At 30.0% G+C, this 24,960-nt stretch overlaps 1 protein-coding gene across 2 annotated transcripts in view; it reads left to right on the top strand.

The window, feature by feature from the left end:
• Window positions 1-24,960, top strand: part of LOC107440653 (E3 ubiquitin-protein ligase MYCBP2) — a 162,622-nt gene that overhangs the window by 73,848 nt on the left and 63,814 nt on the right. For both annotated transcript variants that reach the window (XM_043049991.2, XM_071178081.1), the window contains exons 31-39: window positions 3,787-3,979; window positions 4,501-4,787; window positions 10,668-10,952; window positions 13,305-13,400; window positions 14,775-14,870; window positions 16,929-17,138; window positions 18,266-18,400; window positions 21,911-22,089; window positions 23,085-23,221. In XM_043049991.2, coding sequence (XP_042905925.1) covers window positions 3,787-3,979; window positions 4,501-4,787; window positions 10,668-10,952; window positions 13,305-13,400; window positions 14,775-14,870; window positions 16,929-17,138; window positions 18,266-18,400; window positions 21,911-22,089; window positions 23,085-23,221 — 1,618 coding nt within the window. The remainder of the gene's footprint in view (window positions 1-3,786; window positions 3,980-4,500; window positions 4,788-10,667; window positions 10,953-13,304; window positions 13,401-14,774; window positions 14,871-16,928; window positions 17,139-18,265; window positions 18,401-21,910; window positions 22,090-23,084; window positions 23,222-24,960) is intronic.

Raw genomic sequence — 24,960 nt, 5'->3', positions numbered from 1 at the left:
TTGCGACTTATTTAATTCTCCTTCCAATAAGACCAAGAAAGTCTCCCTTCATGTCATAAGTGTAGATCAAGCTAAAACATATAGAGCTAAATTGCAAATTTCAGCAATCCCTGGCCAGAAATTGTGTTTGTGATGCAGAAATTGTGTTTGTCTTGTTCATTCTCAAATTTTTTCCTTTCTTCTTTTCTTTTTTGAGGTGGGGGAGACTCAAAGAAAGAAGAAAAAATATAATTTAATAAATGATCACTTAGCTTTGCATCATAATCAACCATTCAAATTTTTTTACATCATTTTATTATACTCAAGTTACAATTACAATTAAGGACTATAAATCTTCAAATTACCAGTACTTTTAATGCATAATAATTCATAAGAAAAATATTTTTTTAAAAAAAGTGATTGAACCACCCATCAAAATTTTTATATCAGAGGCTAAGTTTGCACTTTCAACTATCTTTGCCTGAAATATTTTTGAAATTGAAGAGGGCGAGTTGCCAGAAATCAGCTCCTGAAGTTACTCAACTCCGTTGATCAAAAAACTGCAAAACAGACCCATTTACTAAATAAGCAAGATAATTATTTGCAAACAAATGTGTTTAAATGACAGATTATTTTATTCTGAACAAAATAAAAAAAAATTATTGCTCTATGACAAATATAAGGTGAGTTACAATCATTAATAGCCTTTGATGTATGAATCAAAATGGCGGCAAATGTGCCATTTTGGCAAAAATATAAATGCTTATAACTTTTAAACCCCTTAACTGATTTAAATATAATTGATATTTTTGAAATCAGCATCAAAAATTCTATAAGTGTACAAATTTTCATCAAAATCTGAGATGGTGAGTGCCATGGCTGGATGAACTGACATGGAATGACCCTGGGAGCATTTGGATGCCATGTCGAAATAACTCCTCATCTTCCACGAATCGATCCTTTCCTTGGTTTCTGTAAATTATCTAAATTTCTACTCAGACAGAAATTCTGCATCGACCGAAGGTGATTATCTGAAGGGACCAGGTCTGACAAATACGGCGGGGGGGGCGGTCTGAACTTCTCACTGAAGTGTTTCTAAATAGCAAAATTGATGTTCAATGTCTCTCTTGTCTTCAGTTGGAATGGAATCCAACTTCCTTATTTTTGGATCATTACCTGCAATTTTAAACGATGTTAGGTTGCTGAGTCGCCTGTAATGTAAGAGCAAGTTCTTTTTGCGTTTGAGACAAATCTTATTCCAATAATTCCTTGTCTTCGTACAGTTTCAGCCTTCCACGGCAAACTCACTGCTTTTGAACTTCTGCAACCACTCACGACAACTCCTCTCACTTAAAGCAAACTCACCCTATGCTTCTCTAAGCAATCGATCCTCAGCTGCGAGCTTCCTTAAATTAAAGAAGTAAATCAAAAGTTCCCACAAATGACCCTTATTTGGCACAAAGTTTGACATTTTTGGACGAAAAAAATTACGTAATGCTAATACCAAATCACTAATAGTTTAAGGTTAAGTTGTTACCAGATGAACAAACTTACAATAAGACGTTTAACACCAGTCAATTTCTATATAACCTTCTTGTAATGTCATCTTGTGACGAATGGCAAGAACTTATCTGTACACCGAATATATATTTAACGCAGAATTTGGGAAGGGGGATTAGATTGCATATCTGTTCAATTATTGCTTTTAATTTTATGTGTATAACTACTTCATTCCCACCTAATCCATATTGTTCATTGTATTAAGTTAGAGTGTTTTATCAAATATATGTTTCAAAAGTAGTGCTAATTGCATAACAGTAGAGCGCCGATTATCCGAACCCTTATTATCCGAACGTCCAATTATCCGAACTATGTCAGAATTCGTTTTTTTCCCTTTTTTTTTTCAAGTTTAGAACTTTTTAACTTATCGACAATTCTTCTAAATTCAGAAGAATAAATAATATCCACTACATTTAATGACCATATTTAATTCACAACCTTTTTAGCAGTTTTCTTATAGTAGCCATACACACAGTTAAACCTACATACCCTTTTGGCCCTCTTCAACTTAAAATTATTTTCCAAGAATGCGAGCTTCATTATGACAGTCTAGAACGTCAAAATGATGCTGATCCAGTTCAGTTGATTTAGTTAAAAAGAATAAAGGCTGCTCAAAAAAGAGCATCTTCTTTAAAACAAAAGTCTTTACTGGATTTCTTTTGCAATGGAAAATAGACAAAGAAGGTTTAAATCGGTAATTGACAAAAAAATTCAAAATGGGAAAAAAAGGAAGTAAATAAATAAAAACGATAGAAAAATTGCTGAAAAAAAATTTTTAAACACGCCAGAGCTATTTTAAATAGTACTGCCTGTTCTAAGCCTGGAAAAAGTGAGAAAAGGGAAGTTAGTGCATAAATAATAATCATTTAAACTAGATTTTAAACAACTTTCCAATTATCCGAACTTTTCATTATCCGAACCACGTTCGGTCCCGAGCAGTTCGGATAATCGGTGCTCTTATTTTCAAAATCATCAAGACATATATTCACATTTTGATAACAAATAATTTTAATGCTAGCATAATTCTCATCAATTTGCCAAAATCATGACTTATTTATGAAATGATTAAATAAAAGAATAACTATAAAACTTTCAGGGATCTGTTTAGAAGAAGACCCTTCACAAAATATCTTTTCATAAAAACGGACCCTTCACAAAATATTTTAAGTTAAAAACGGACCCTTCACGAAATGATTTTTCTTTTAATCGGACCCTTCACGAGAGACACTCAATAGACATTTGCGTATTATTGTAAATGGGCAGGAAAAATTGACTGCTGCTGAGTGTTCAGCTATTAATAGATATTTTCAAATTTACTGGCAATCTGATATTTTGTTAATCATGTTTTTCTGTTTTAATTCTAAGGCTAAGTTTGATCTCATTTCATTTATATTATGTACCTTAACCTCTTTGAAGTCAAAAAAAATTTATGAATTCCGAATGTAGTATTCTAAGAAAATATTTCTACTTCTACAAACATTATGTGTACATTCTTATTGATATTCAATTATATTTTTTTTGTAAATAAATAATTGAGCAATATATTATTCATAAAATTAATTGAAAAAATATTATGTGAATAAAAATTAACTTATGTCAATCTTTAAGAAAAAAAATTATAAATTTAAGAATTGTTTAATGTGTAACACATTAGAAGTGATACATAACTAAGTTGTGTTTTTTAAAATATGTCAATTGAATTATTAAAAATGTGAGTGGTTTTGTTTCAATTTTTTATCTGAAATGAATATTCTGTGTTGTGCAGTATAGGCTAAATACCAAATATTTGTATGCATGTTGCTTCTCTACTTTAGTAGCAGCAATAGCTGTTAAATTTTGAAAATTTTATTTTTTTATTATAATTTTTACAGTGTTGAGTATAATCTTGTATCTATTTACAATTTAAAAACTCCTTGAAAAGGTTTTTTGCAATGACAAGACCCTATTTGCACAAATTCTCAAAATAGGACCCTGGTTAAAAGAATGTGACTTAACGCTTTTTTTATATTCTCAAATTACGAGTAATTTTTTTCACAATTTTACAAAAACAGGACCTTTCACAAAATGTCTGAACAGACCCCTGACTTTAAAAAAAATTAAAGTAGAAAACTCCTTTTAACTGTTCTTTACCTAATGCACCCTTTCTAGTAGACATCTAATATTGTAGAAACCAACTCAACATATTACATCTGCAAAATGTGTAAATTATTTCTGTGAGTAATGTTTTTGTTCTTTCAACCTTTATAGCTTACATTTCAATCCATACTGTCTTTGTTGAGGTGGGCTTGGCAATCATTTAAGGCGAATTACTGTGAAGCAATTCTTGGATCATCTGTGCCTGCTCTTGCTGCCCTCTTGGATTTAGAAAGATTAGAGTACATGTGTTCTGCTTGTCTCCGCTTATTAAAAACATATATCAATGAAATTTATCCAAATGGACGTGAGTTCTTTCTTTACTTTACTTTTTTTAATTAAAATATTACATTCATTAAGACGCAAAAAAAATTTATGTATGAAAAATTATATTTTATGTAAGAAATAAAATGCTGCATATAGGCATCATTCACCAAATCAATAAGCAAACCATTTAGTTGAACGCTTGTTTTTTTTTATGAAATTAGTTTTTTATTTTTATTTATTTACTGGCTTCCAACTTTAATCCATCATATAAACATATCATAAATTTCAAAAGGAATAATGATACATTTTCAAAAAATTTCATGTGTCAATAATTGTTTCAAGTTAAAAAACTTAAATTGTTTAAAAACTTTCTCTACAGAAAGTGCTTATTTGGATTGAATTACTAATAACTTATGGATGTCTTAAGAACCCTTGACAACTGCAGAAAAATGAAATAACTGAACAATATACGTTGAAGTGTTAATAAAAAAAATATTTATTGAATATCGTGTTTGCTCACCGTTTTTGCCGAAAATGGGTTAAATGTGTTTTATTTTGCAGCCGCATCTAGGAAAACATCATCCGAATCATCACGACTGGCGGAGTGTGTTGCTGATGTGAGAGCTTTACTGCAGCACATTTTGTCCGACAGGCTACCGAGTGCACAAGCGAAATCTTCCTTTTCGAGCATTCCAACCTCTTTGTCATCCATGGCCTTGTTGGTGAATAATTTGCAGACTGTCCTGGAAAATTGTCATGAAACTTTCTTGTCTTGTTACCATGCATTTTATCCAAGTGCTCAACTCAAGTGGAGAGGATTGTGTGATCTGCTTCTAACAATTGATGTGGTACGGTTAATTTTTATATTTTGATCTTATAGACAGATTTATGTGGCTACTTTTTAAATACAGCTATAAACCACTGAAGCAAACCAAAATTGATTGACTTAATACTTTCAATTTTTTTGAAAGTAACATACATGCCAAGTCTCCTGTTTTTTTAACAAAGACTCCTATATTTTATGACTGTCACTTGTTTATCCGTGTATATTCTCAAATTTCTCCGTATTTGTTGAAGAAATGATTTAAAAAAATTTTGGCCATAAAATATCCGCTGATGGCAAAAATACTTCTTATTCCTCAACAGATGGTGCTATTGCTAGTATTGCAGTATGTTGAGTTTTTATATTTTAAGTAATTATAAATAGTAGTTAAAAAAAATCTTCTTTAGATTAAGATTTATATACATATTTTTTACTTTGGGCATAATATAAGCACTGATATTTAACAATTTTGAATTTCTCTTTTTGACTTAGATCATGTATCAAAACTTTATACTCGTAGCCTAAAAAAAGTTGCTAGTAAAATCTGCGTTATTTTATTTCTGTAATGCTGGCAGGTATGAAATATTTATATATGAAAATATTTTTACATTTCTTAATACAGTAGGGAACCGATTATCCGGAACGATCGGGACCATCGCTATTCCGGATAACTGATTTTTCCGGTTTTCTGAATCGCTACAAAAAGCCGTTTTTTTTTTTAATTGTTAAACCCAACTGAAAAAAAATATTTGGAAATAATCTTAAAAAGAAGAAAAAACGAAGTAATACACTAATGATTATTTCCAAAATGATAGTAAGGTAAACATCTTTCCAAAAAGAAAGAGAAATCCTAAGATCTTATGAGGAAAAAAAAATTTTTCTTTTTAAAATGGCGGGAAAATTTATCGAATTTCGTTCCGGTTTTTTGGTTTTCCGGTTTTCTGATTTCCGGATAACGGGTTCTGTACTGAATTTATATTTAAAAATTATATTGATCTGTTCCACAGATATATTGCCATGTTTAGTAGGTAAGTTTAACGATTGTGAATTGATCTAAATGACACAAAATACTATATCATGCAAACCGTCATGTTTATGATTTTCTACTGCATGTGTTGGATGTTTTTTGAAGACCGCTAGTTAATTTGTATATTCTATTATGTATGAATTTAATGGGCAACTTTGTTATAATCTAACAAATTAAAAGAATGCTAGAGTTTCCACTAAAATTCTTCGTGCTACCCATGCTTTACTAAAACCACTTTTTTTAATATATTCTCTTACACGGTTACATTAGGTATCACCTGCCCAGATAGCACTGTCACCAGATTGCAACAAAAAAGTGACAGTCACAGAGTCTTATGTGACTTTTGTAACATGTATGTGTGAATCTTAAAAGGTTACTATGTCTGTCTGTGGTGATGTCACCAAGATGTTAAAATGATACCACAATGAAACATATGATTGTCACAGTGTCACATACTCATGTCTTATATTAGTCACACATTGACCCTATTAATATGTAAATGTCATAATTTCCTCACATTGTCACTCTATTGAGACGTGAATAAGTCACATCTTCGACACTCGGTGATTCTATTAAAACATAAATATATCACAGTTTTTTCATGCCCTGTCACAGTTTTTTCATGCCCTGTCACACTAAATATGTCACATCTTCGTCACACTCTGATGTTACTGCAACAACTAAATTTCTCCATGTGATGTTGAGATTTAGTGACATCAAAAGACATCAAAATGTGTCACAAACCTATACATCAGCTTATTTAAGCCTTGTAGGTTGCTTATTAAATTTATATTCATTTATGAAATTAAAATAATTTATTTAAATCAAAAATAAATTTGTCAGTAATTTTTTTAAATATATTTAAAAATTATTGAAATTTTCTTATTGTTTATTACACATATAATTTAATCTCTCAGTTATTTATAAATTATAATCAGTTATTATACTTAATGCTAAATGAATAATATTCTTTTGAAAATTTATCAACATTTCTTTCTGAAAAAAAATTTTGTGTAGTTCTAACATAACCAATATTAGTTTAAATGTATGCAAAATATAATGAAGCATTTTATTTAAGATTTAAAAATTACAAATCAAATACAAAATTATTGAAATTATTGACCTAAAAATTTGTTATTTTTCTCCCTCTGCAATATTTTTGAAGAAAATAAATCACATCACAGAACTGTTTGTAGTTATAAAAGTTGTGTAAAATTTGAAATTTTTAACATGAATCTTAAAGAAAATATAAGCATATATATCTATTTTAAAAACATAGAAAAACATCCAAATTCTTCCTTCAAAAAGGTAATACAGTGGCCACCATTTATTAAAATCACTTTCGTTTCATACTCTTTTGATTTTATTAAGCAGCTGATTTTATTAAGAGGCGATTCAACATTTGAAGAAAAAAAATCACATTTTTACGATGCATTCAAAATGCACAAATTTAAAAGCTGAAATAATGACAATATTAATGCTTTATTTTAACTGATTTAATTATTTTAATAAAGTTCAACCCTATAAAAGATTAAATTTACAAAAGTTTTGCAAAAATCCGATCAATGGTTGCTCGAGTTGCAGAAAATTAACTTTTCAACATCGTTTGAGAGTTTATAGAAGTTTTCATAGTTTTCGATATTTCCTCCTCTTTGTTCTAAAACTTGCTGCAATACATTAAGCGCTTTTCTGACTTCCATTGAAGATGGCACTGATGAGTTTATTTCATCTTCTGAGTCTGATTCCTCCATTTCTTGATTGGAAATAACTTTGCAATTTTTGATGTCTGTAACAATTTTAGAATCAGATTTTTCTCCTGATGTTTGCAGGTTATCGTCAATAGCTACGTAACGTGAAAAATTCTCGTCCATTTCATTTTCTTCATTGCTGATCATTTCTTCGAAACAGTTATGAGCCCCATCTCCATTGAAGCTTCACGTTGACTACATTTAGGAAGCTTATCATAGTTTTGCAACACTTCGAATTTATCTTTAAGACACAAATCCTTCCTTTTCGGCATGATGATAAAATTTAACACGAAACGAACTTAAAAATGATATGTGCTCAAACTTACTCAAAAGGCTTAAATAATGTGGAACATGTGCACAGACAGTTTTTGGAAATCTATTCATGTTCTCTGTTAATATAAATAACAAAAGAAACTACTCTCCCTTCTATGGTTCATTCAATATAAAGTAAGATAATTATTCGACCCCCTGTTGAGTGAGATAGGTTTCTCCAAACTTCATTCAAGTCAAGGAATTAACATTGATAAATTGATTTCTATGAACTCGCCGCTTACCACCCACATTTTTCCTTAACTATTATGTATATCACCGGGAAGTGCTAACCACACCTGTTTCACAGGTTTGTGAGTAACTGTTGCTTCTTCTAAAAAAATATTTAAACTTCGAAAAAATAAAATTTTATAAATAAGAACAAAAAAAGCTGAAATATTGCACTTTTGATTTATTATGTAGTCAAAATTTTGATTTTAAAAAGCAGATGCATTGATTTTATTAAAGGATGTTTTTAACATGTATTAATATTGAAACGATTCGGTTCTTGCCGATTTGATTTTATAAAGCGGCTGATTTTATTATCCGGTGATTTTATTAGCGGCGGGCACTGTATTGAAATAAATATAGTTAAATATTGTTGGATATTTGGACAGAGGATAGTTTACATTAATCTTTTTTTAGGGTTTATCTTATACTACATTTAATCTTTCTTCTGATAAATTATGCCAAAAAGGAATGGATCAATAAGGAGTTTTAAGGAATGGATCAATATCGTACGGCAGGGATGGCGAACCAATGGCACGCGACACAATATTTTGGGCACTCCACCGATCACAATTATTGTTACACTATGAAGCATATGTAACAATTAAATTAAAATTCACAAAAAATGAACAAAATAATAAACAATATCAATAAAAAAAATTAAAAATTAATGCTAAAAAAACAATTAATAACCGTAAAAAACAAGCTAGCAATAAATAACTAGCAAAAAAAGAAAAATTAACAGTTCTGCTTAAACTAACATCTTACAACCTAATATAAGTTATTTGTCATCTAATCTGCAACAACACAAGTCACACTAATGTTACTTGAAAGTTATGCGTATAACTGAGATATTGCAAAATGTATTTTTTTTCAATGTAAATAAAGAGTTTTAAGTTGATAGTATTTAGTATTATTATTTTCCCAATAATCACGAAGTCAAAATTATTTGACGGCACGTCTATGACCTCATTAAGCAATTTTTGTAGAGAAAATGGCACGTTGGTGTAAAAAGGTTCGCCACCCCTGTCGTACGGCAATTCATTTTAAATTATTATTAACAAATACACTTACAAAACATGTTCTTTTTTATAGTCATGTATGAAGGCTTTCGGAAATATTTAAACAAAACATAAATATTTAACAACACATATTTAATTGTAAGAAATTAGTCTCATAAAATTGCTTACAAGACTTATAAAGGATGTAAATTACCATTCCGTATGGAATGGATAACTTTAGGGAGGACAAGTCACATAAAAATATGCTTCAATGAAACAGGTTCGATAAAAAGTTGATATAAGAACAGAATGAGAGAAGTCGTAAGAAAATGCTCCTGGAACTTTAGTAAGATAAGTCATGAAATACTTTTCTATGTGACTTCCAAGGGATCAAAGTTTCTCAGTGCTTTAGTACTCAGGGGTCTGTTTAGAAGAAAGTTGGGTCTGTTATCGGACCCTTCACAAAATATCTTTTCTTAAGAACGGACCCTTCACAAAATAATTTATTGTTTAATCGGACCCTTCACAAATATGTTTATTTTCATTATTGTTTTGTTGATCTAATAAAATAAACTTTTCCTGAGGCTGAAAAAAAAAGAAAGAAGACGGTTCGAAACTAAGTTTTCCAAGTTTCCCTAAGTTTAAATTCCAGGTGTAGTATTCTGAAAAAATATTCCTACATTTACAAACATCATGTGCATTCTTATTAATATTAAATTATTTATTTTTTTTGTAAATTAATAATTGACCAATTTATGATTCATAATCAATTAATTATTCATAGAATTAATAGATTAATGTGTAATAAAAATTGATTTCTGGAAATTTTTTAAATAAAATATTTTAAATTTAAGAATTGTTTAAGTTTACTTAATGTGTAACACATTAAAAGTGTTACATAATTAAGTTGTGTTATTTAAAATATATCAATAGAAATTATAAAAAATGTGAGTGATTTTGTTTCCATTTTTCATCCGAAATGAATAATCTGTGTTGAGCAATATAGGCTAAATACCAAATATCTGTATGTTGCATTTCTAATTTAAAAGCTGCAGTTGTTGAGAATAATCTTGAATCTATTTACAATTTAAAAACTTCTTGAAAAGGTTTTTAGCAATCTTTGCAATAACCCTTGTGCCCTGATGGCACAAATTCACAAAAGCAGGTCCCTGGTTGAAAGAATGTGACTTTATGCTTAATTTATTTTCGGAAATTAAGATTAGTTTTTGTCACAATATTTCAAAAACAGGACCTTTCACAAAATGTCTGGACAGACCCTGGTACTTGTAAGGATTATTTGTGACTACCAAGTAAAAAGTCACATAAACAGTCATCACAATAAATTGTCTTGGAGGCTTTTATGTGGCACAGTAACATCAAAGTCATATTATGACCTTGGGGCAATTCAAAGCAGTCATACCTTTGACTGTGACTGTTTTTAACTTTATTATGACATCACTGTGACAATCTGTGCGATTTCTGGAGAAAGGCTTCTGTTCGTCAGTAGCATAATTTGCCGTATACACTTTATAATATGTTGGTATTTGTTGCCCTGTAGTAGTCTATATTTAAAAAAATATTTATCTTTATAGCCTTGGGTGGAAGATTCTGTGGAAGGTGACCATCTTTTGGCAGCTATTCTGGCATCTCTGTGTGCTTCATCTATTCGGCTGACGTCTACACTGCCTGTTACCTTAAAACACGAACCGGTAACCGACTCCTCGAGTGACTCGTCCAGTGACTCATCACCTATTTCACCTGAGCAAGTGCCAGATTGTAGTTCTAATGGTCAAACTCAAGAGATGTCATCCGGAGTTTACGGTTCAGAAACTTATCGATATCCCGTACTGGTTGATTGTATTAATCTAAGAACAGAGGTAGGTTCATTTCTAATCTAGAACTTCAGGGTAACAACATAACTGGAAAATCAAGGAATAGAGATAAACAGAATCAGAAAATTTATAAATCTAGAAAAAATAGGGAATTTAATTCAGGCCTAATTGTATTATGGGTGTGCCCTGGAATTCTGGGTTTTTTGTACCATTCTTCCAGATTTTGAAACTGAAAGCAGGGCATGTAATTTTTTTCATTGGTTTTGATGAATTCTGTGCATTTCAAGTGTTTCTGTTTGAAATATTTCTTCTTTGAAATGAGAATATAGATGGCAGCACAATGCAGCAATCACAGGATTAAAAATTAATATTTTATGTTATTAGTAGTTTAGTTCTCTAAATGTCTGTGTACGTATATTAGGGTGTCCAAGAAACTCAAGACCTGTTATAAAATTTCAATCTGGAAAAAAAATCATTTAGAGTTCTCTCTTAAGTTCGCCCTAAACTTTGAAAAATGAGGGGAAAAGAAACAATATTTTACGTATGTTTTTAAAATACGTTTCAGTTGGAATGTAACATGTATTATGTCATTTTGGTCAAATGTACCTTATTAGTCATATTTAGTGAAAAAAAATATGTAAGAAATATTAAAGACAAAGTAGAACTTTTTTCTAGATTGTTATTATATTTGTTTTCAAAATTCGACTTTGATTTTCTACCCTTGATACTTAAATTTCATACAAAGCTCAAATGTTGGAGGGAGGCTCAAAAAGAGGCATTTGTTACAAATTCTGATCTGTAACTAAAGAATAAATATATCGATGTGGTATATTTCTTTCCCTTATTTGTTTGCAATTACAGCATAACAAGTGAATGAAATTCTATTGTTTTAATATGGTGCAGTAGAAAATTTATTGATCGTTTCTGGAGGCACCCTTCATTACAAACGATAGATATGAAAAAACAGTGAATTCGGGTCAACTAAGAATATCAGTTAAAAACTAGAAAATGTATGAAAAATAATAAATTTCCAAAAAGTATGAAAAAAGTTTTAGTTAAAAAAATTTTTATGAAAATAAAATTTGAAATAAATCCTGTAACATGTTTTATTTCTAAACTGTTAGCATTAGTTTACATCAGGGTTTCTTAGCCTATAGTTCATGGACCCCTTAGGGGTCCATGGGTCATATTTTGGGGACCAACTCAACAATGGAGGCAACTGAGTAATTACAAGCATTCTTATTGAAAATACCACTTTGGGAAAATAGAATTCAAAACGCAAACTTTCAAATGTTGGACAAATTGCTTTCTAAAATGGATGTCGGCAAGATAATTTGTCTCTGAATAACTTGAAAAATGAAATCTGTGAACACCTGGAAGTACTTAACGTTTCATTAAAAAAATATTTCAACTTGGTTGAGATAAATATAAAAGATGAGTTATGGATTCGTAATCCTTTTCTTTGTGATATTGACTGTGTCGATGATATGAACCTTGACTAAGATGAGCTTATTGATCTTAGAACAAATCCTTGCTAAAAATGGATTTAGATTCAAAAACCCTCGGAGAGTTCTGGTGTTCTGTGAGAGAAGCCTACCCATTGCTTGTAAAGCGAGCTGTGGCAGCTATAATTCTGTTTGCTGCAGTGTATCTTTGCGAAGCTAGATTTTGCATACTTGTGACAATGAAAACAAAACATTGAAATCGAGTGAATGTTGTACATGATATGTGCGTTGCTTTGTCAAAACCAACCCTCAATTCAATTTATTAATTAAGGAAAAGCAGCAACAACCTTCACATTAAAAATTTTAATTTTAAAAATTTGTTTGCTATTAAAATAATGAAATTAAATATTTTCTAATAATTGATGTTTTTTGCTATTATTTTTTTCCACAGGGGTGTGGTCCGTGACATCTTAAAAATTTTTAAAAGGGGTCCATTTTACCAAAAAGGTTAAGAACCACTGGTTTACGTGATATAGTGTGACATATGATAAGGTAGATAAGGATGTTATGAATTGTGACACTTAGTGACAAAAGAGAGGAGGATGCAGAAAAAAATATGACATCGTCTATGAACTGCCCCTTAAATATTCTCTACTTCGGAATTCTTTATTTCCTTATGGCTTTTAGTATTTTTGAATTAGTTTAACTTGTAATAGTTTTGATTTTTTTTTTTAAATCTCTGTGATTCTTGCAAATATAAATGATGCTATTTCTTTCCATGGGTTGGAGTTTAGAGTAGGCTCTGCTGGATTTTCTATCTTAATCTGACTAAAAACGTCATTGTTGAATTTGTGTTGTCTATAATATTTCAACATATTACTTAATAAAATGAAATCTTGATTCAAAATTGTTCTGAATTCAAATGTTTGACTCTATCTCTATATAATTACAGAGAGAAGGTTGCAATCCTGGTCCTTGCAGTTTTAAAGAGGTTCTGGACAGGTTATTAGCTATTGTGAAACAACCGCTCGATGCCATGTTACAACAGGTAAGTTGCAACCTACTCCCTGTGATTTTCATGTTTTTCAGGAGTGATTGTATTCTGGGGGTATCACGATATTCCAGGTTTTTTGTATTATCCTTCTGGGTCTAAAAATTATGAGCAGGACATATGATTTTTCTGGGAATAATGCGTTTCTCAAGACCATTGGTTCTTGGACTTCCACTAATCGAAAACTTACAATCCGATGAAATTTTCGCTAATTCCCGCTAACAAGACGCTTGCGTACACACAATTATTTTAGTTTGGCGGATTTTTTACCATTTTGAATGTTTAAAACTTTGCTGGAATTCGCTAGTGTCACGATTCCTATTCACACGGTTTGCATATCATTGCATTTTCCTCATTTAAGGTACACATTGCGATTTGTATTCACATTTTTAAAAATTTTACATAGTGATTCGTACTCACACAGTTTTAAAAATCCAACATCGCGATTTCACATTCACACACATTTAAAAGTTCGACATCGCGATACTTGTAGGAACTAAGATTTTTTTTAAATTAGTTACTAAGATTTTTTTTAAATTAGTGATATTCCTCATTGGTAGGAATATTTATCTATAAATTTTATTTTTAAAAAAAGGAATTTGTTAAATACGAAACGTCTATGGTATGTAAATTTAGTATCTTGATATCGATTTTTTGCACATAAAATTTTCAGGGTTTTTCACTTTCTTTCACAATCACCCATGTTTTTAACCGTTTGTTGAGAACAAAATTTTAATTACAGAAAATGCATATTCTGTGGGCCATGCAAGAATATTAGTTTCATCTGTTTTTTCTAAAGTTTAATATTGAGACTTCACAGTTCTCAAAACCTGGCAGCACAACTTTAATCTCTGGCAATAATTATGTTTTACTTCAATTAACTGTGAAGTTTTAGAGTGAATTTATTATTTTACCTAGTATCAGAAATTTTCATAAACTATTGCATAAGTTTACTGTAAGTACTTTAAAGAATAATTTTTCTATCCAATAGAGGTTTGAAGTGTTAATTGAGCTAATGTAACACGCCGAAGAAAAAAAATTGGTTAGATGTTTACAAATAAAAATAAGATAATAAAGTTTCAATAGGACAGCAATATCCTTAGCAAGTTACACCACTTTAGTGTGTGAAAGATTCGTATTAAAAAAAAGTAACTTAGTGTTATCATGTATGTTGAAATGTAACAAAAAATACTAGGCTTTTATTTAAACAGAAAACAAATTAAGTAGGTTAAACCGACTAGTGGATGAACAATTAAGTGCTGCTTGTTTTTGAAAAATTCATAACATTTTTGTGATGTTTCTCTTTTATGGGAAATGCAGAGCGACCATTGATGAATATATAATATAGTATGTATATTTGGTGTTTTTCAGGAAAGTATTAAGCATTCTTCCAAGTTAATCACCAATGCATGTGCCTTTATAGCAGTGATTGTTGCAGAGTTATCATATCAATCTTCAGGAACTGTGGTAAGTGTTATTCCAAATAAAAATTAAGCTTGAACTCATTCATGTTCAAGTTGCTGTTTTTTTACAATAATTGTATACATTAATTGTCTTGAAATCAGCTAGAAAATTCATTAAAAAATGCCTTTTTGTTTTACTTTTAATATGATGTCTAAAAACTCTTAAAATTTAAATCGTGTAAGATTCAATGAAAAACACAAAGTTTTCGTTCAACTTTCTTTAGTAAAATTTTGTCTGAGTTATTAAATTTGCTTATTAATAAAAATTTGTCTCCTCTATTCATTTTTATATTAGATTTCATTTGTAACTCTGAGATTTGGTTACAGTATAAATTTTTTGCATAATTATGATGATTGATTACATAATATTGACTTTTGATGAAATATAACCATTTTCTGCATTTTTATTTTTAATTTTACCCCTTATAAACTTTTTATTTTTTATAAATTTTTATTGTTGCAGAATTATTTGCAAATGTATTAAATAAATTTGCAGGAATATATAGGATTTACAGGAATGTAAGAAATGTATTGAAAATTGCAATGTTAGTTTTGCAATTACATTTCTTTTTCCTGTCATTTAATTTTACAGATTTTAATGTTAAAACTGCAATATATTTTTAAAAAAATTGCCATAATTTGTGGATGTATGCCACACTTACAAAATTCCAATAAAATTGTGAAGTGTTTAATCAGAAAGGCTACACCATTACACACACTGAACAAAATTTTACTATATGAAATATCGGAAACTTAACGCATTTGTTACTAATTGTGCATAAAATGAATTGTTAATAGTTTAAAATCATTACAATTATTCTTAAATATACTATAAATGAATATATACTATATATATACTATATTATTTTAAATCAGAAATGATCTTACTCATAACTTTTCAAAATTATACAAAACAATTGTAAAAGCATCATATTTGTAAATACTAATTTAAAATATCAAGATTATGCGAAAATCAAATGATTAAACATCAAAAAATAATTTAAGTATGATAAATTTTTTGCTTAAAGTTGTATAATTTAGAATACATGACTTAATTGTAAATGCATATATTTAATACATGATTGAAATACATTTATCTTAACATACCAAATGATTAAACAGCTAGAAACTCTTTAAATAAATTTAAAAAAATAAGTAACATTTTGCACAAAATTGGATCATACAGATCAATCGCATTCAAATTACTAATTTTAAATAATAAAAATTTAAACCTATTATGTTCATTATGTATGTCTAAAATATTCATAAGCTTCTGATTATCAGGCGCATGATGATCTAATTTTCTCACTATCTGACATAGTAAAAAATTAACAAAAATAGGAGCAGACTGTTTATATATCTTTTTAATTTTGTGTAGCCTATCAATAAACTTTAAGAATTTTTACATTAATTGTTTTTTTAATTTATTTGTTTTATTTATTTAATTTATTTATTTAATCATATATGTAAAGTGGTGGTGGCTATGGGGATAGAGCGCTTGCCTCCCAATAACAGCAGGTCAGTTCAAATTCCGCACCAGGCTCGCACCAGCTACAGTACTGACGTAAATATCCTCAGTATAGACTAATGTTGGGTTAGAGTCCGGGAGAGGTTTTCATAGTTTTCCTCTCCTTGTAACGCAAATGTGGGTTAGTTCCCGTAAAAAGTCCTCCACGAAGACAAAATTTCTCCCAATATTTGATTCAGGAGTTCTCTTGTGGATTGGATTAAAAAATTAGCAGGGCTGCAGAATAGCTTTAAACCCTAAATTGGGGTGGCTATTCAACGACGGCTATAAATATTGTGGGTGTACCACGGCTATAAATATCATGTGTACCCTGTATTTTTAATTACATAGGAGAGTGAGTGCTTCCACCACCATTTAGATAGTTGATAATCTACTGTTTTTTTTTCGTGCTGTCATTTAGTGTTATTTACTCAGGTTGTAGATGTTAGAATGAAATAAAAATAAGCAGTTGCATGCCTAGTGTGTCAGAACACTTTGAAGAGACTTATTAAGTTTTGCTTTCCTTATAGTATCACTATTTTAAAATTTTTGCAGCTGGACATGCATGGTACAGGTGGTCAAGTATTGCACATCACGCCTTCTCGCTTCACAAAAGTGAGTCAAAACAGGACGTGGAACACTGGCAATGGTTCCCCTGATGCAATATGCTTTAGTGTTGACAGGTCAGGAATCTTGATTGCTGGAGTCACTGTTTATGGAGGAGTGGGTAATGAGTGGCATTATGAATTGGAACTTTTAGATGATGTAAGTATTTACAATCTAGCCCTTTTTTCCGTCTTGTTTGAATTAGATACAGACGAGTAACCGAGAGATAATACACAGGGGTCTGTCAAGCTTTTTATGAGAGGTACCTATTTTGTGAAAATTTAGACATTATTTGTGAAAATTATAAAATTATATTAAAAATCAATGCAAAAATATGGTTATAAAATAATAGTACACTAACACAATAGCAAAAATAATTTTGCTATTGTCAAATTTTGGACTTAAAATTGTATCAAAATTAAAAGATTTAGACAAATTAAAAAAAACATGCCTTTAACAGTACATGCACAAAAAGTTATTTTTATTATGAGAATATCTCCGATGAGGTCATATCGAAAAAGTTTCACAGGGAAGGAAATGTTTCATAAAAAAAATAAAGGTCTCTTGGAATAAATTTAGAACAATGTTCGAATTTCAATTTTCTGTAAATTTTACAAAAGGAATGCCTCAGCATCTAATTTAAAAAGAAAGTATTTCAAAAGCCACGTATTTTCAAAAGCGTACTTTTCACATTGTTCTATTCAACATTTTCACTATTTATTCAACCACAATCTGTTTTGGCCTACCATCAGTCTGCTAGTGTACTAATGAACCTATCCTTTTACATGTTTGATGAAATACTTGCGAGTGCTCATGTGCATATAGTGAGTTGGGTTCAGTGAGATTATTGCACTCTCATGCGCAACTTTTGCTGCACTTTGCCATATATTTTCAATTTCAAGCTTCATTTTCTACCCTCTGAAATCGAACTGAAAGATCTCGATCATTTTTTAATGGCTAATATAATCAAGAAAAGAGTTCTTTGTCAGAAACTAGTTATTTTATCATGATCATGTAAAGTCTTTGAAAATTATTTTGCATTTTGTTAATGTATATCGTGCTTAAAAATATTTTTGAGTGCTTTAAAGGCAGGTGCTTATTTTTTGTTAAAAGATTTAGCTACGCATCCTGTATCAAAATTCAGGAAATCTTCAAATTGAGTTGATTTTCTTGAGAACTACAACACTAATTTTAATAACATTTTATTTGAATATAAGCTTATAATTATTAATTTCTAACACATCTGATTACTTTCTTGTACTATAAATATAATTTAACCGTTTTAGCAAAATTGTGGAATTGTTGATCCTTCCCATACTCAGAGGTGGAAAACATTAGCTATTGTAAGAGGAACATTTGGACCCGAAGATTGTTATGGCGATGTAGCAGAAATCAAATTTGAGAGAGCAGTTCCTATTAAGGTTTGTAACCCTAAATTTTTCTTGTTTTATTTATCTTTACTTGTGCCTATTTATATACCAGATAGTCATTCGATTAAAATGTGTGGCATATATTCAAACACATTATAATTCAAATAATAAAGAATTTTTGTGATGCGGAGGACTCACCTATGCATGGTATTGTTACTATTCAGGCAATTTAAATTTAAAAAATGAATCATTAAAATATGAATTAAATTTGTAAGAGGAATTTTTACATTAAAGGATAGATCAAACATTTATGAGGTTTAACTATTACAGCATACTATGAACTAAAAAAACATTTTGCTGTATGATTGTACATCACTATTATATGATCCCTCGCAGAAGTCTGTTCAGACATTTTGTGAAAGGTCCGGTTTTTGTAAAATTGTGAAAAAATTACTCGTAATTTGTGAATATAAAATAAGAGTTAAGTCACATTCTTTCAACCAGGGTCCTGCTTTTATGAATTTGTGCAAATAGGGTTCGGTTATTGCAAAAAACTTTTTTAAGGAGTTTTTAAATTGTAAATAGACACAAGATTATGCTCAGGACTGTAAAATTAAATAAAAAAAATTAAATTTTCAAAAATCAGCAGCAATTGCTGCTTCAAAATTAGAGGTGCAACATTCAAACATTTGGTATTTAGCCTCTACTGCTGAACGCAGAATGTTCATTTTGGACGAATAAAGGAAGAAGCCTCTGCTGAAGACAAAACTTAATTCGTTTACATCTGTCTTTCTTGTTTTTCCCCTGGGAAGGGTTTATTCAATTAACAAAACAATAATGAAGATGAACAAATTTGTGAAGGGTCCGATTAAAAGAAGAATCATTTTGTGAAGAGTCTATTAACGGACCCAAATTTCTTCTACACAGACCCCTGCCTCGTCCCAGAAGAATCTCCAGGTTCGATGGTCGGTGCTTTCTGGAGAGAAAATTAGCTCAAAAAAACACTTTTCCTAATTCACGCTCCTTCATTTTTTTTCTTGTGTATTGGTTAGTTCAATGGATGAGCTGCTGTCTCCATTGCAGCTGTCTCCTTTGCAGATGGTATTCAATTGCTCATGGGAAACACTGATTCTGAGTAACAAATTTCGGGATCAGATAAAGCATCTTTTTTTCAACAACAAAAAAAAAAAATCGAAAGTCAGCTTGTAAACATCCTTTGTGTGATGATATCAGGAATCTCTTACTCTACTTGGATGACTCTGTTGCTAGGGAAACTCTCATACTATTGGCAACAGGCGCAGGTGTCATCCTCCATGTAGTGCATCTTAATCAGACAAAATTTATATTGAATAAAAATGTTATTTATAATTTAACTGTCAAACTTTAATCTGAAAATGTATATCCATCTGATACTTATCAAAATAGTGAAATCGGAGAAGCACGGCAGGAAGACGACCACCTAAAACTTTTAAGACAAGAGAGATGTCGTTATCTCACAAGGTGGTTTCCTCAACTGACGCCAAGAACAGCAAACCTCCTCTTGGTCACCATTAAGCAGAAAAGAATTGATACAAAAAAATCAATCAATCAATTTTAAATGTTAAAATGCCATCATGGTAAAATGTACTTGAACTGAGGAAATTACGTTGATTTAATTTAGATACTTTACATTTTGTCCAAAGGATGCCCAAACTAGGTTAAAACAACTAAGGTGTGGAAGTTGGATGTAGCAACATCACACTATGTATCAAAACTCTTGTGTCAGGGAAAATGTGGCAACTCTTTTGTTTTCTTTTTCTTTCTTTTTTTTCAATTGATGTATTATATGGGGAAAAAATTTAGAATACTTGCAAAGATATCATAGCTGGTTAGTCTTATTCACTGGTGTAACTTTTAAATGAAATTGGAAAGTTCAAAAGAGTGAAGCAGATTTTTTTAAGCCCTTTTTTTAAATTTTTTTTTTTACTCCTCGACATGTCAAAAAACATTTCTTGTAAATATTTCAAATACCTGGAAAGATAGTCATGATTTTACAAGATGCTGCACTATTATAAAATCTGTGTTAGATTAAAATTTGAATGTGTTTTTGATATGCTTCAATATCAAAAAATAATAATAATATTATAATACGGTAGATACAAAATAACAGGGTTGCCACTCCACAGGGAGAACAGGAAAAAACTGGAATATACTAGAGATGAATGTGTTCCGGAAAATTTCCAGATTTTTTGCTAACCGCGATGCAGAAGTTTCCAGAAATTAAAGGTCCAGAAGTTTCAAGAAATCATCAATCATATTTGTGTCTAAAAATTCTTATATATTTTATATGGGATTAGACATTAGACAAATTAAAANATCGAAAAATAAAAATAATAGTAATATTATAATACAGTAGATATAAAATAACAGAGTTGCCACTCCACAGGGAGAACAGGAAAAAACTGGAATATACTAGAGATGAATGTGTTCCGGGAAATTTCCAGATTTTTTGCTAACCGCGATGTAGAAGTTTCCGGAAATTAAAGGTCCAGAAGTTTCAAGAAATCATCAATCATATTTATGTCTAAAAATTCTTATATATTTTATATGGGATTAGACATAAAAGTAAACTTATGCACAATTATTCATTTAAATTATGCTGCATATAATTTATTTAGAATTTCATGTTTTTAAAATATCAATGATTTAAATTTATGAAGACATAAATTTTTTGAAATGCATCATTAATGAATTTACTCGAGAAATTTTCAGGATTTTTGAGTTGGGCTCACAATTACCCCTGATATACAGTGAATTAAAGAATCATTTAAAAAAAAAACGGGAAAATGTAGGAAAATTTGAATTTTTCCTTATAAACTGGGAAAATACAGGGAATATTTATTTCTTCTTTTACGAAATGTTGACCTCTCAAAGTGCAATCTATGGATTATTTATAGATAGTTTAGCTATGCAATACAATTTCATTTGCTTTATTATTATTTTTTTATGTATGTTGAACTGTTCTTTATTTGTCTTAGTTTTTCCAGAAATTGAAACTAGCACCTATTAGTTATCCTAATAAAGCTCACATATTTGCACAGTGATTGTGTCTTTCCTCTTAATATATTGTGTAGAATACATACAGGGAAAACACAGAAAACTTTTTTTCCAGATTTGAGGGAGAACCCTGAATAATTTCAAATTTTTCTGAAAACTGTTGAACCAGATTGTGACAAGTTTCATCACAAAGTACATTTTTAAAATTATTCCAAAAATCAGTTCTTTTTTTTTTTAAAAAATTTTTTAAAAAAAGGGGCAGTTTTGAAGAGCTAATACATAATTATTAAAAACTGGGAGTTCTAAGATGACTTTTAATCCAGCTAATCAAAAATTATTATTAATCTTGTGGAAAAATATGCACTATTTTACTATTCCACAAACCTTGAACCTGAAGCTTTAAACTTCCTTTCCTTTTTACTATAAAAGCACCAAACAAAAATCTATTGGAAAAAGGACTCATATGACATGCTTCTTTCTAAGAGAAAGGAATGATGTTTAATATACATATTTTTTGTTCTGTAGGAAAATGTGAAGTATGCCATACGATTAAGGAATCATGGTTCTCGAACAAATAATGGAGATGGAGGTTTATCTCAAATAAAGGGACCGGATGGTTGCCTTTTCACCTTTACCGATTGCTCTTTGAGTTTCAATGGCACAAACCATACAAGGGGACAGATACCACAAATTCTTTATTACAGGTACTATTGATTTCATTTTATTTTATAGCTGTCGTTGAACAGTGAACCCAATTTAGGGTTTACAACTACCAATGTTCAACTGCATAGCTATGTAATTTTGGAACCCAATCCGGAAGACAAGGGATTTCCTGGATCTAATATTGGGAGAAATTTGCTTTTGTGGAGGACTTTTTGATGTAAGTACGTTACATAGCATCTAATGCATCTGCGTTACATAGACAGGGTGCGTAGCATTTTTAAAAAGTGCTTAATGGTGCTTATTTTCAATTTTCATTTTTTTAAAAGCTCTTAAAGGTGCTTAATTTTCCCTTTTTTCAAAATGAGATTTTTCTTTACCATGTTGATTTTCGCTATGAATTATGCAAAAAGACACAGTTCACATTGCTCTATTCAACATTTTCACAATTAATTCAACCCCAAGCAATTTCGGCGTATTGTCAGTCTGTAGGGTTTGAAAATGCTATTTGTTTTATATGATTCAAAATTTCATGATTTTTGACAATTGTCAAAAACAATGCCAAAAGTTTTTTTTTTCTTGACATGACGGTTGAAACAAGATAAAACAGACAATTGTCAACAGAATTTCCAACCCTGCCTAATTATATTTTTTTAAAGTGCTTGAAAATATTTTTTGAGTGCTTGAAAAGTGCTTAAAAGGTGCCTATTTTTTGTTGAATAATTTGGCTACGCACCCTAATAGAAAGTAAAACCCACGAAGATCACACATGGTCAGCCTGACGGCAAGGGGACTCTAACCCATGATCCGTCTACCACTGAGGATATTTTGCATTTTGCGTCGGTGCAAGCCGAATGCGGGATTCGTATTGACCAGCTGTCGCTGGTATTCAAACCCAGTTCACCTCATTGGAAGGTAAATGCTCTCTTCCCTGAGCCACCGCGACTCTTCATTATTGCATATAAGTACTTTCCGAAGAAAAATAATAATTTACAAATTTTGATTATGCTACTAAATAGGATTTCTTTTTCTATTCCAGCACTCCTCAAGATATAGAAAATGTACAGAATTCACGTGAATTGGCTGAACTTCAAGCTAGACGAAATGCACTCTCCATATGTGAATCTATTGTAAGAACAGCTGTTGATCTCTTTTTGAAAGCCCAATGTGTAGATGGTATGTTATTCATTTCTATTCTGTTTATTTCATTAGATCAATTGTTTAATCTATTAAGATCTACTGATCTTATTCTTTTAAGGTCTCTATTTACTTATTGATCTATTAAAATCAATATGTTCAAATACTTTAACTATTTTTAATTTATTTCATTATTTGTCCTAGCAGAATATTTCCAAAAATAACTTTAATTTTGTGCTCTTGATACAATTGGTACCCAAAATAAAGTTCTTTAGTTTTGGGTTATTTATGAATGACAATATTATAGTATTTGTCTATTGCATATAATATTGCGGGAAATATTTCTTATTTACAAAAAGTAAAATACTTTATATAACTGTGACATGTTTTTTCTTATTTAAATGATTTACATAATAAACTAGTTCTCTTTTTACCAGAAGTGGCTGAATTAGTTTTTTCTATATAAGACACAAGCACCTGAAATATTTATGTCCGTATATGCTTTGCCATCAATTAAAAAGGAAAATCTTGCCTTCAGGATTTTTCCAATATTTTATAATAGGTCAAAAAAGATCTACAAAAAGATATTATTAAAAATTAGAGTCAAACTATGATCATGACGAAGATACTAACAACGACTTATCAAAAATTTGGGATATCGAAAAAAATAACAATATTTTTGACATTTTAATTAAAATAATAACTGATAGTATTGTAAATGTTAATAAACAGCATACTTGGAAACATTATTTTTAAAATGTAACCTGTATAAGTACTTTAAGCAAACAAGTAAAATGTATAAGACAAAAAAAAGGTAAAGATTTTAAAGTGCATTTTGAAGAAATTGTAAATTGAAAACAACCTTAATTTTTATGAAACGTTAGAAAAAAGTTTTTTTTTTTTTTAAATTTAAAATGAATCTAAGTATAAACCTTTTGAGTGCAGGAAAAAAGAAAATGTTACAAAATTCATTGAAATAGTCAACACTGGAAACATCCAGAAACCCAACTAGAAATCAAAATTCAATGCTTTCATGTCAGAAGGAGTTTTAAATTATGCTAATTTTAAAATAACCAAATTTTTGGAAATTTTGTTTTTGTTTCGGAGGTCACTCCTTGAAATCCATTAAATTATATTTTGTGTTTATAAAAGTTAAAAAAAATTATTTTAGAATTTTAAATAGTGGCGATTTTTTTATTTGTTAATTTTTTAATGATCATAAATTGGGCCCAAAAGTTTTAATTGTAGTAAGACTATTGAAATTAATTTTAAAAAAACACGCATATGGTTGACAAAAGTATTTGCTTGTCATAATTAAATAAATGAATTAAGGCATATTTCTAATTGCAAACTATTAGATTCCTAATACATAAATTGTTTTTCTTTTTTTTTTTTTTTNTTTTTTTTTTTTTTTTTTTTTTTTTTTTTAAAAAAAGATTAAGTCTGCAAGGTACTCTACTATCATTCTTCGTCTCATGCCAAACTAAATTATATATTATGAACAAAGAACCTCAACCAATGCTTATTGGTTTAATAAATAATACATTTAATGAATTATCTATTATATATAATTCTCTTATGTGGCTCCCAAATTTTGGCTGTATTTCTTTTCCGCCGGTGGCAACGTTTGCTTTGTTTTGTTTACGTTACTATTTCTCTTACACGGCGAATCGACCAATGATTGCCGCTAAAAATGTCACATGCCAAATCTAGCCGAGGTGGCTCAACATGTAGCTCTTTTAAAAACGGAAACTGAAATAACCAGAGAGCATCAGCTG

The sequence above is a fragment of the Parasteatoda tepidariorum genome, chromosome 2 (assembly GCF_043381705.1).
Source record: "Parasteatoda tepidariorum isolate YZ-2023 chromosome 2, CAS_Ptep_4.0, whole genome shotgun sequence".
In the NCBI taxonomy this organism is placed as follows: Eukaryota; Metazoa; Arthropoda; class Arachnida; order Araneae; family Theridiidae; genus Parasteatoda; species Parasteatoda tepidariorum.
The sequence above is the reverse complement of the archived record's forward strand: the minus strand, read 5'-3'. Positions and strand labels throughout refer to the sequence as shown.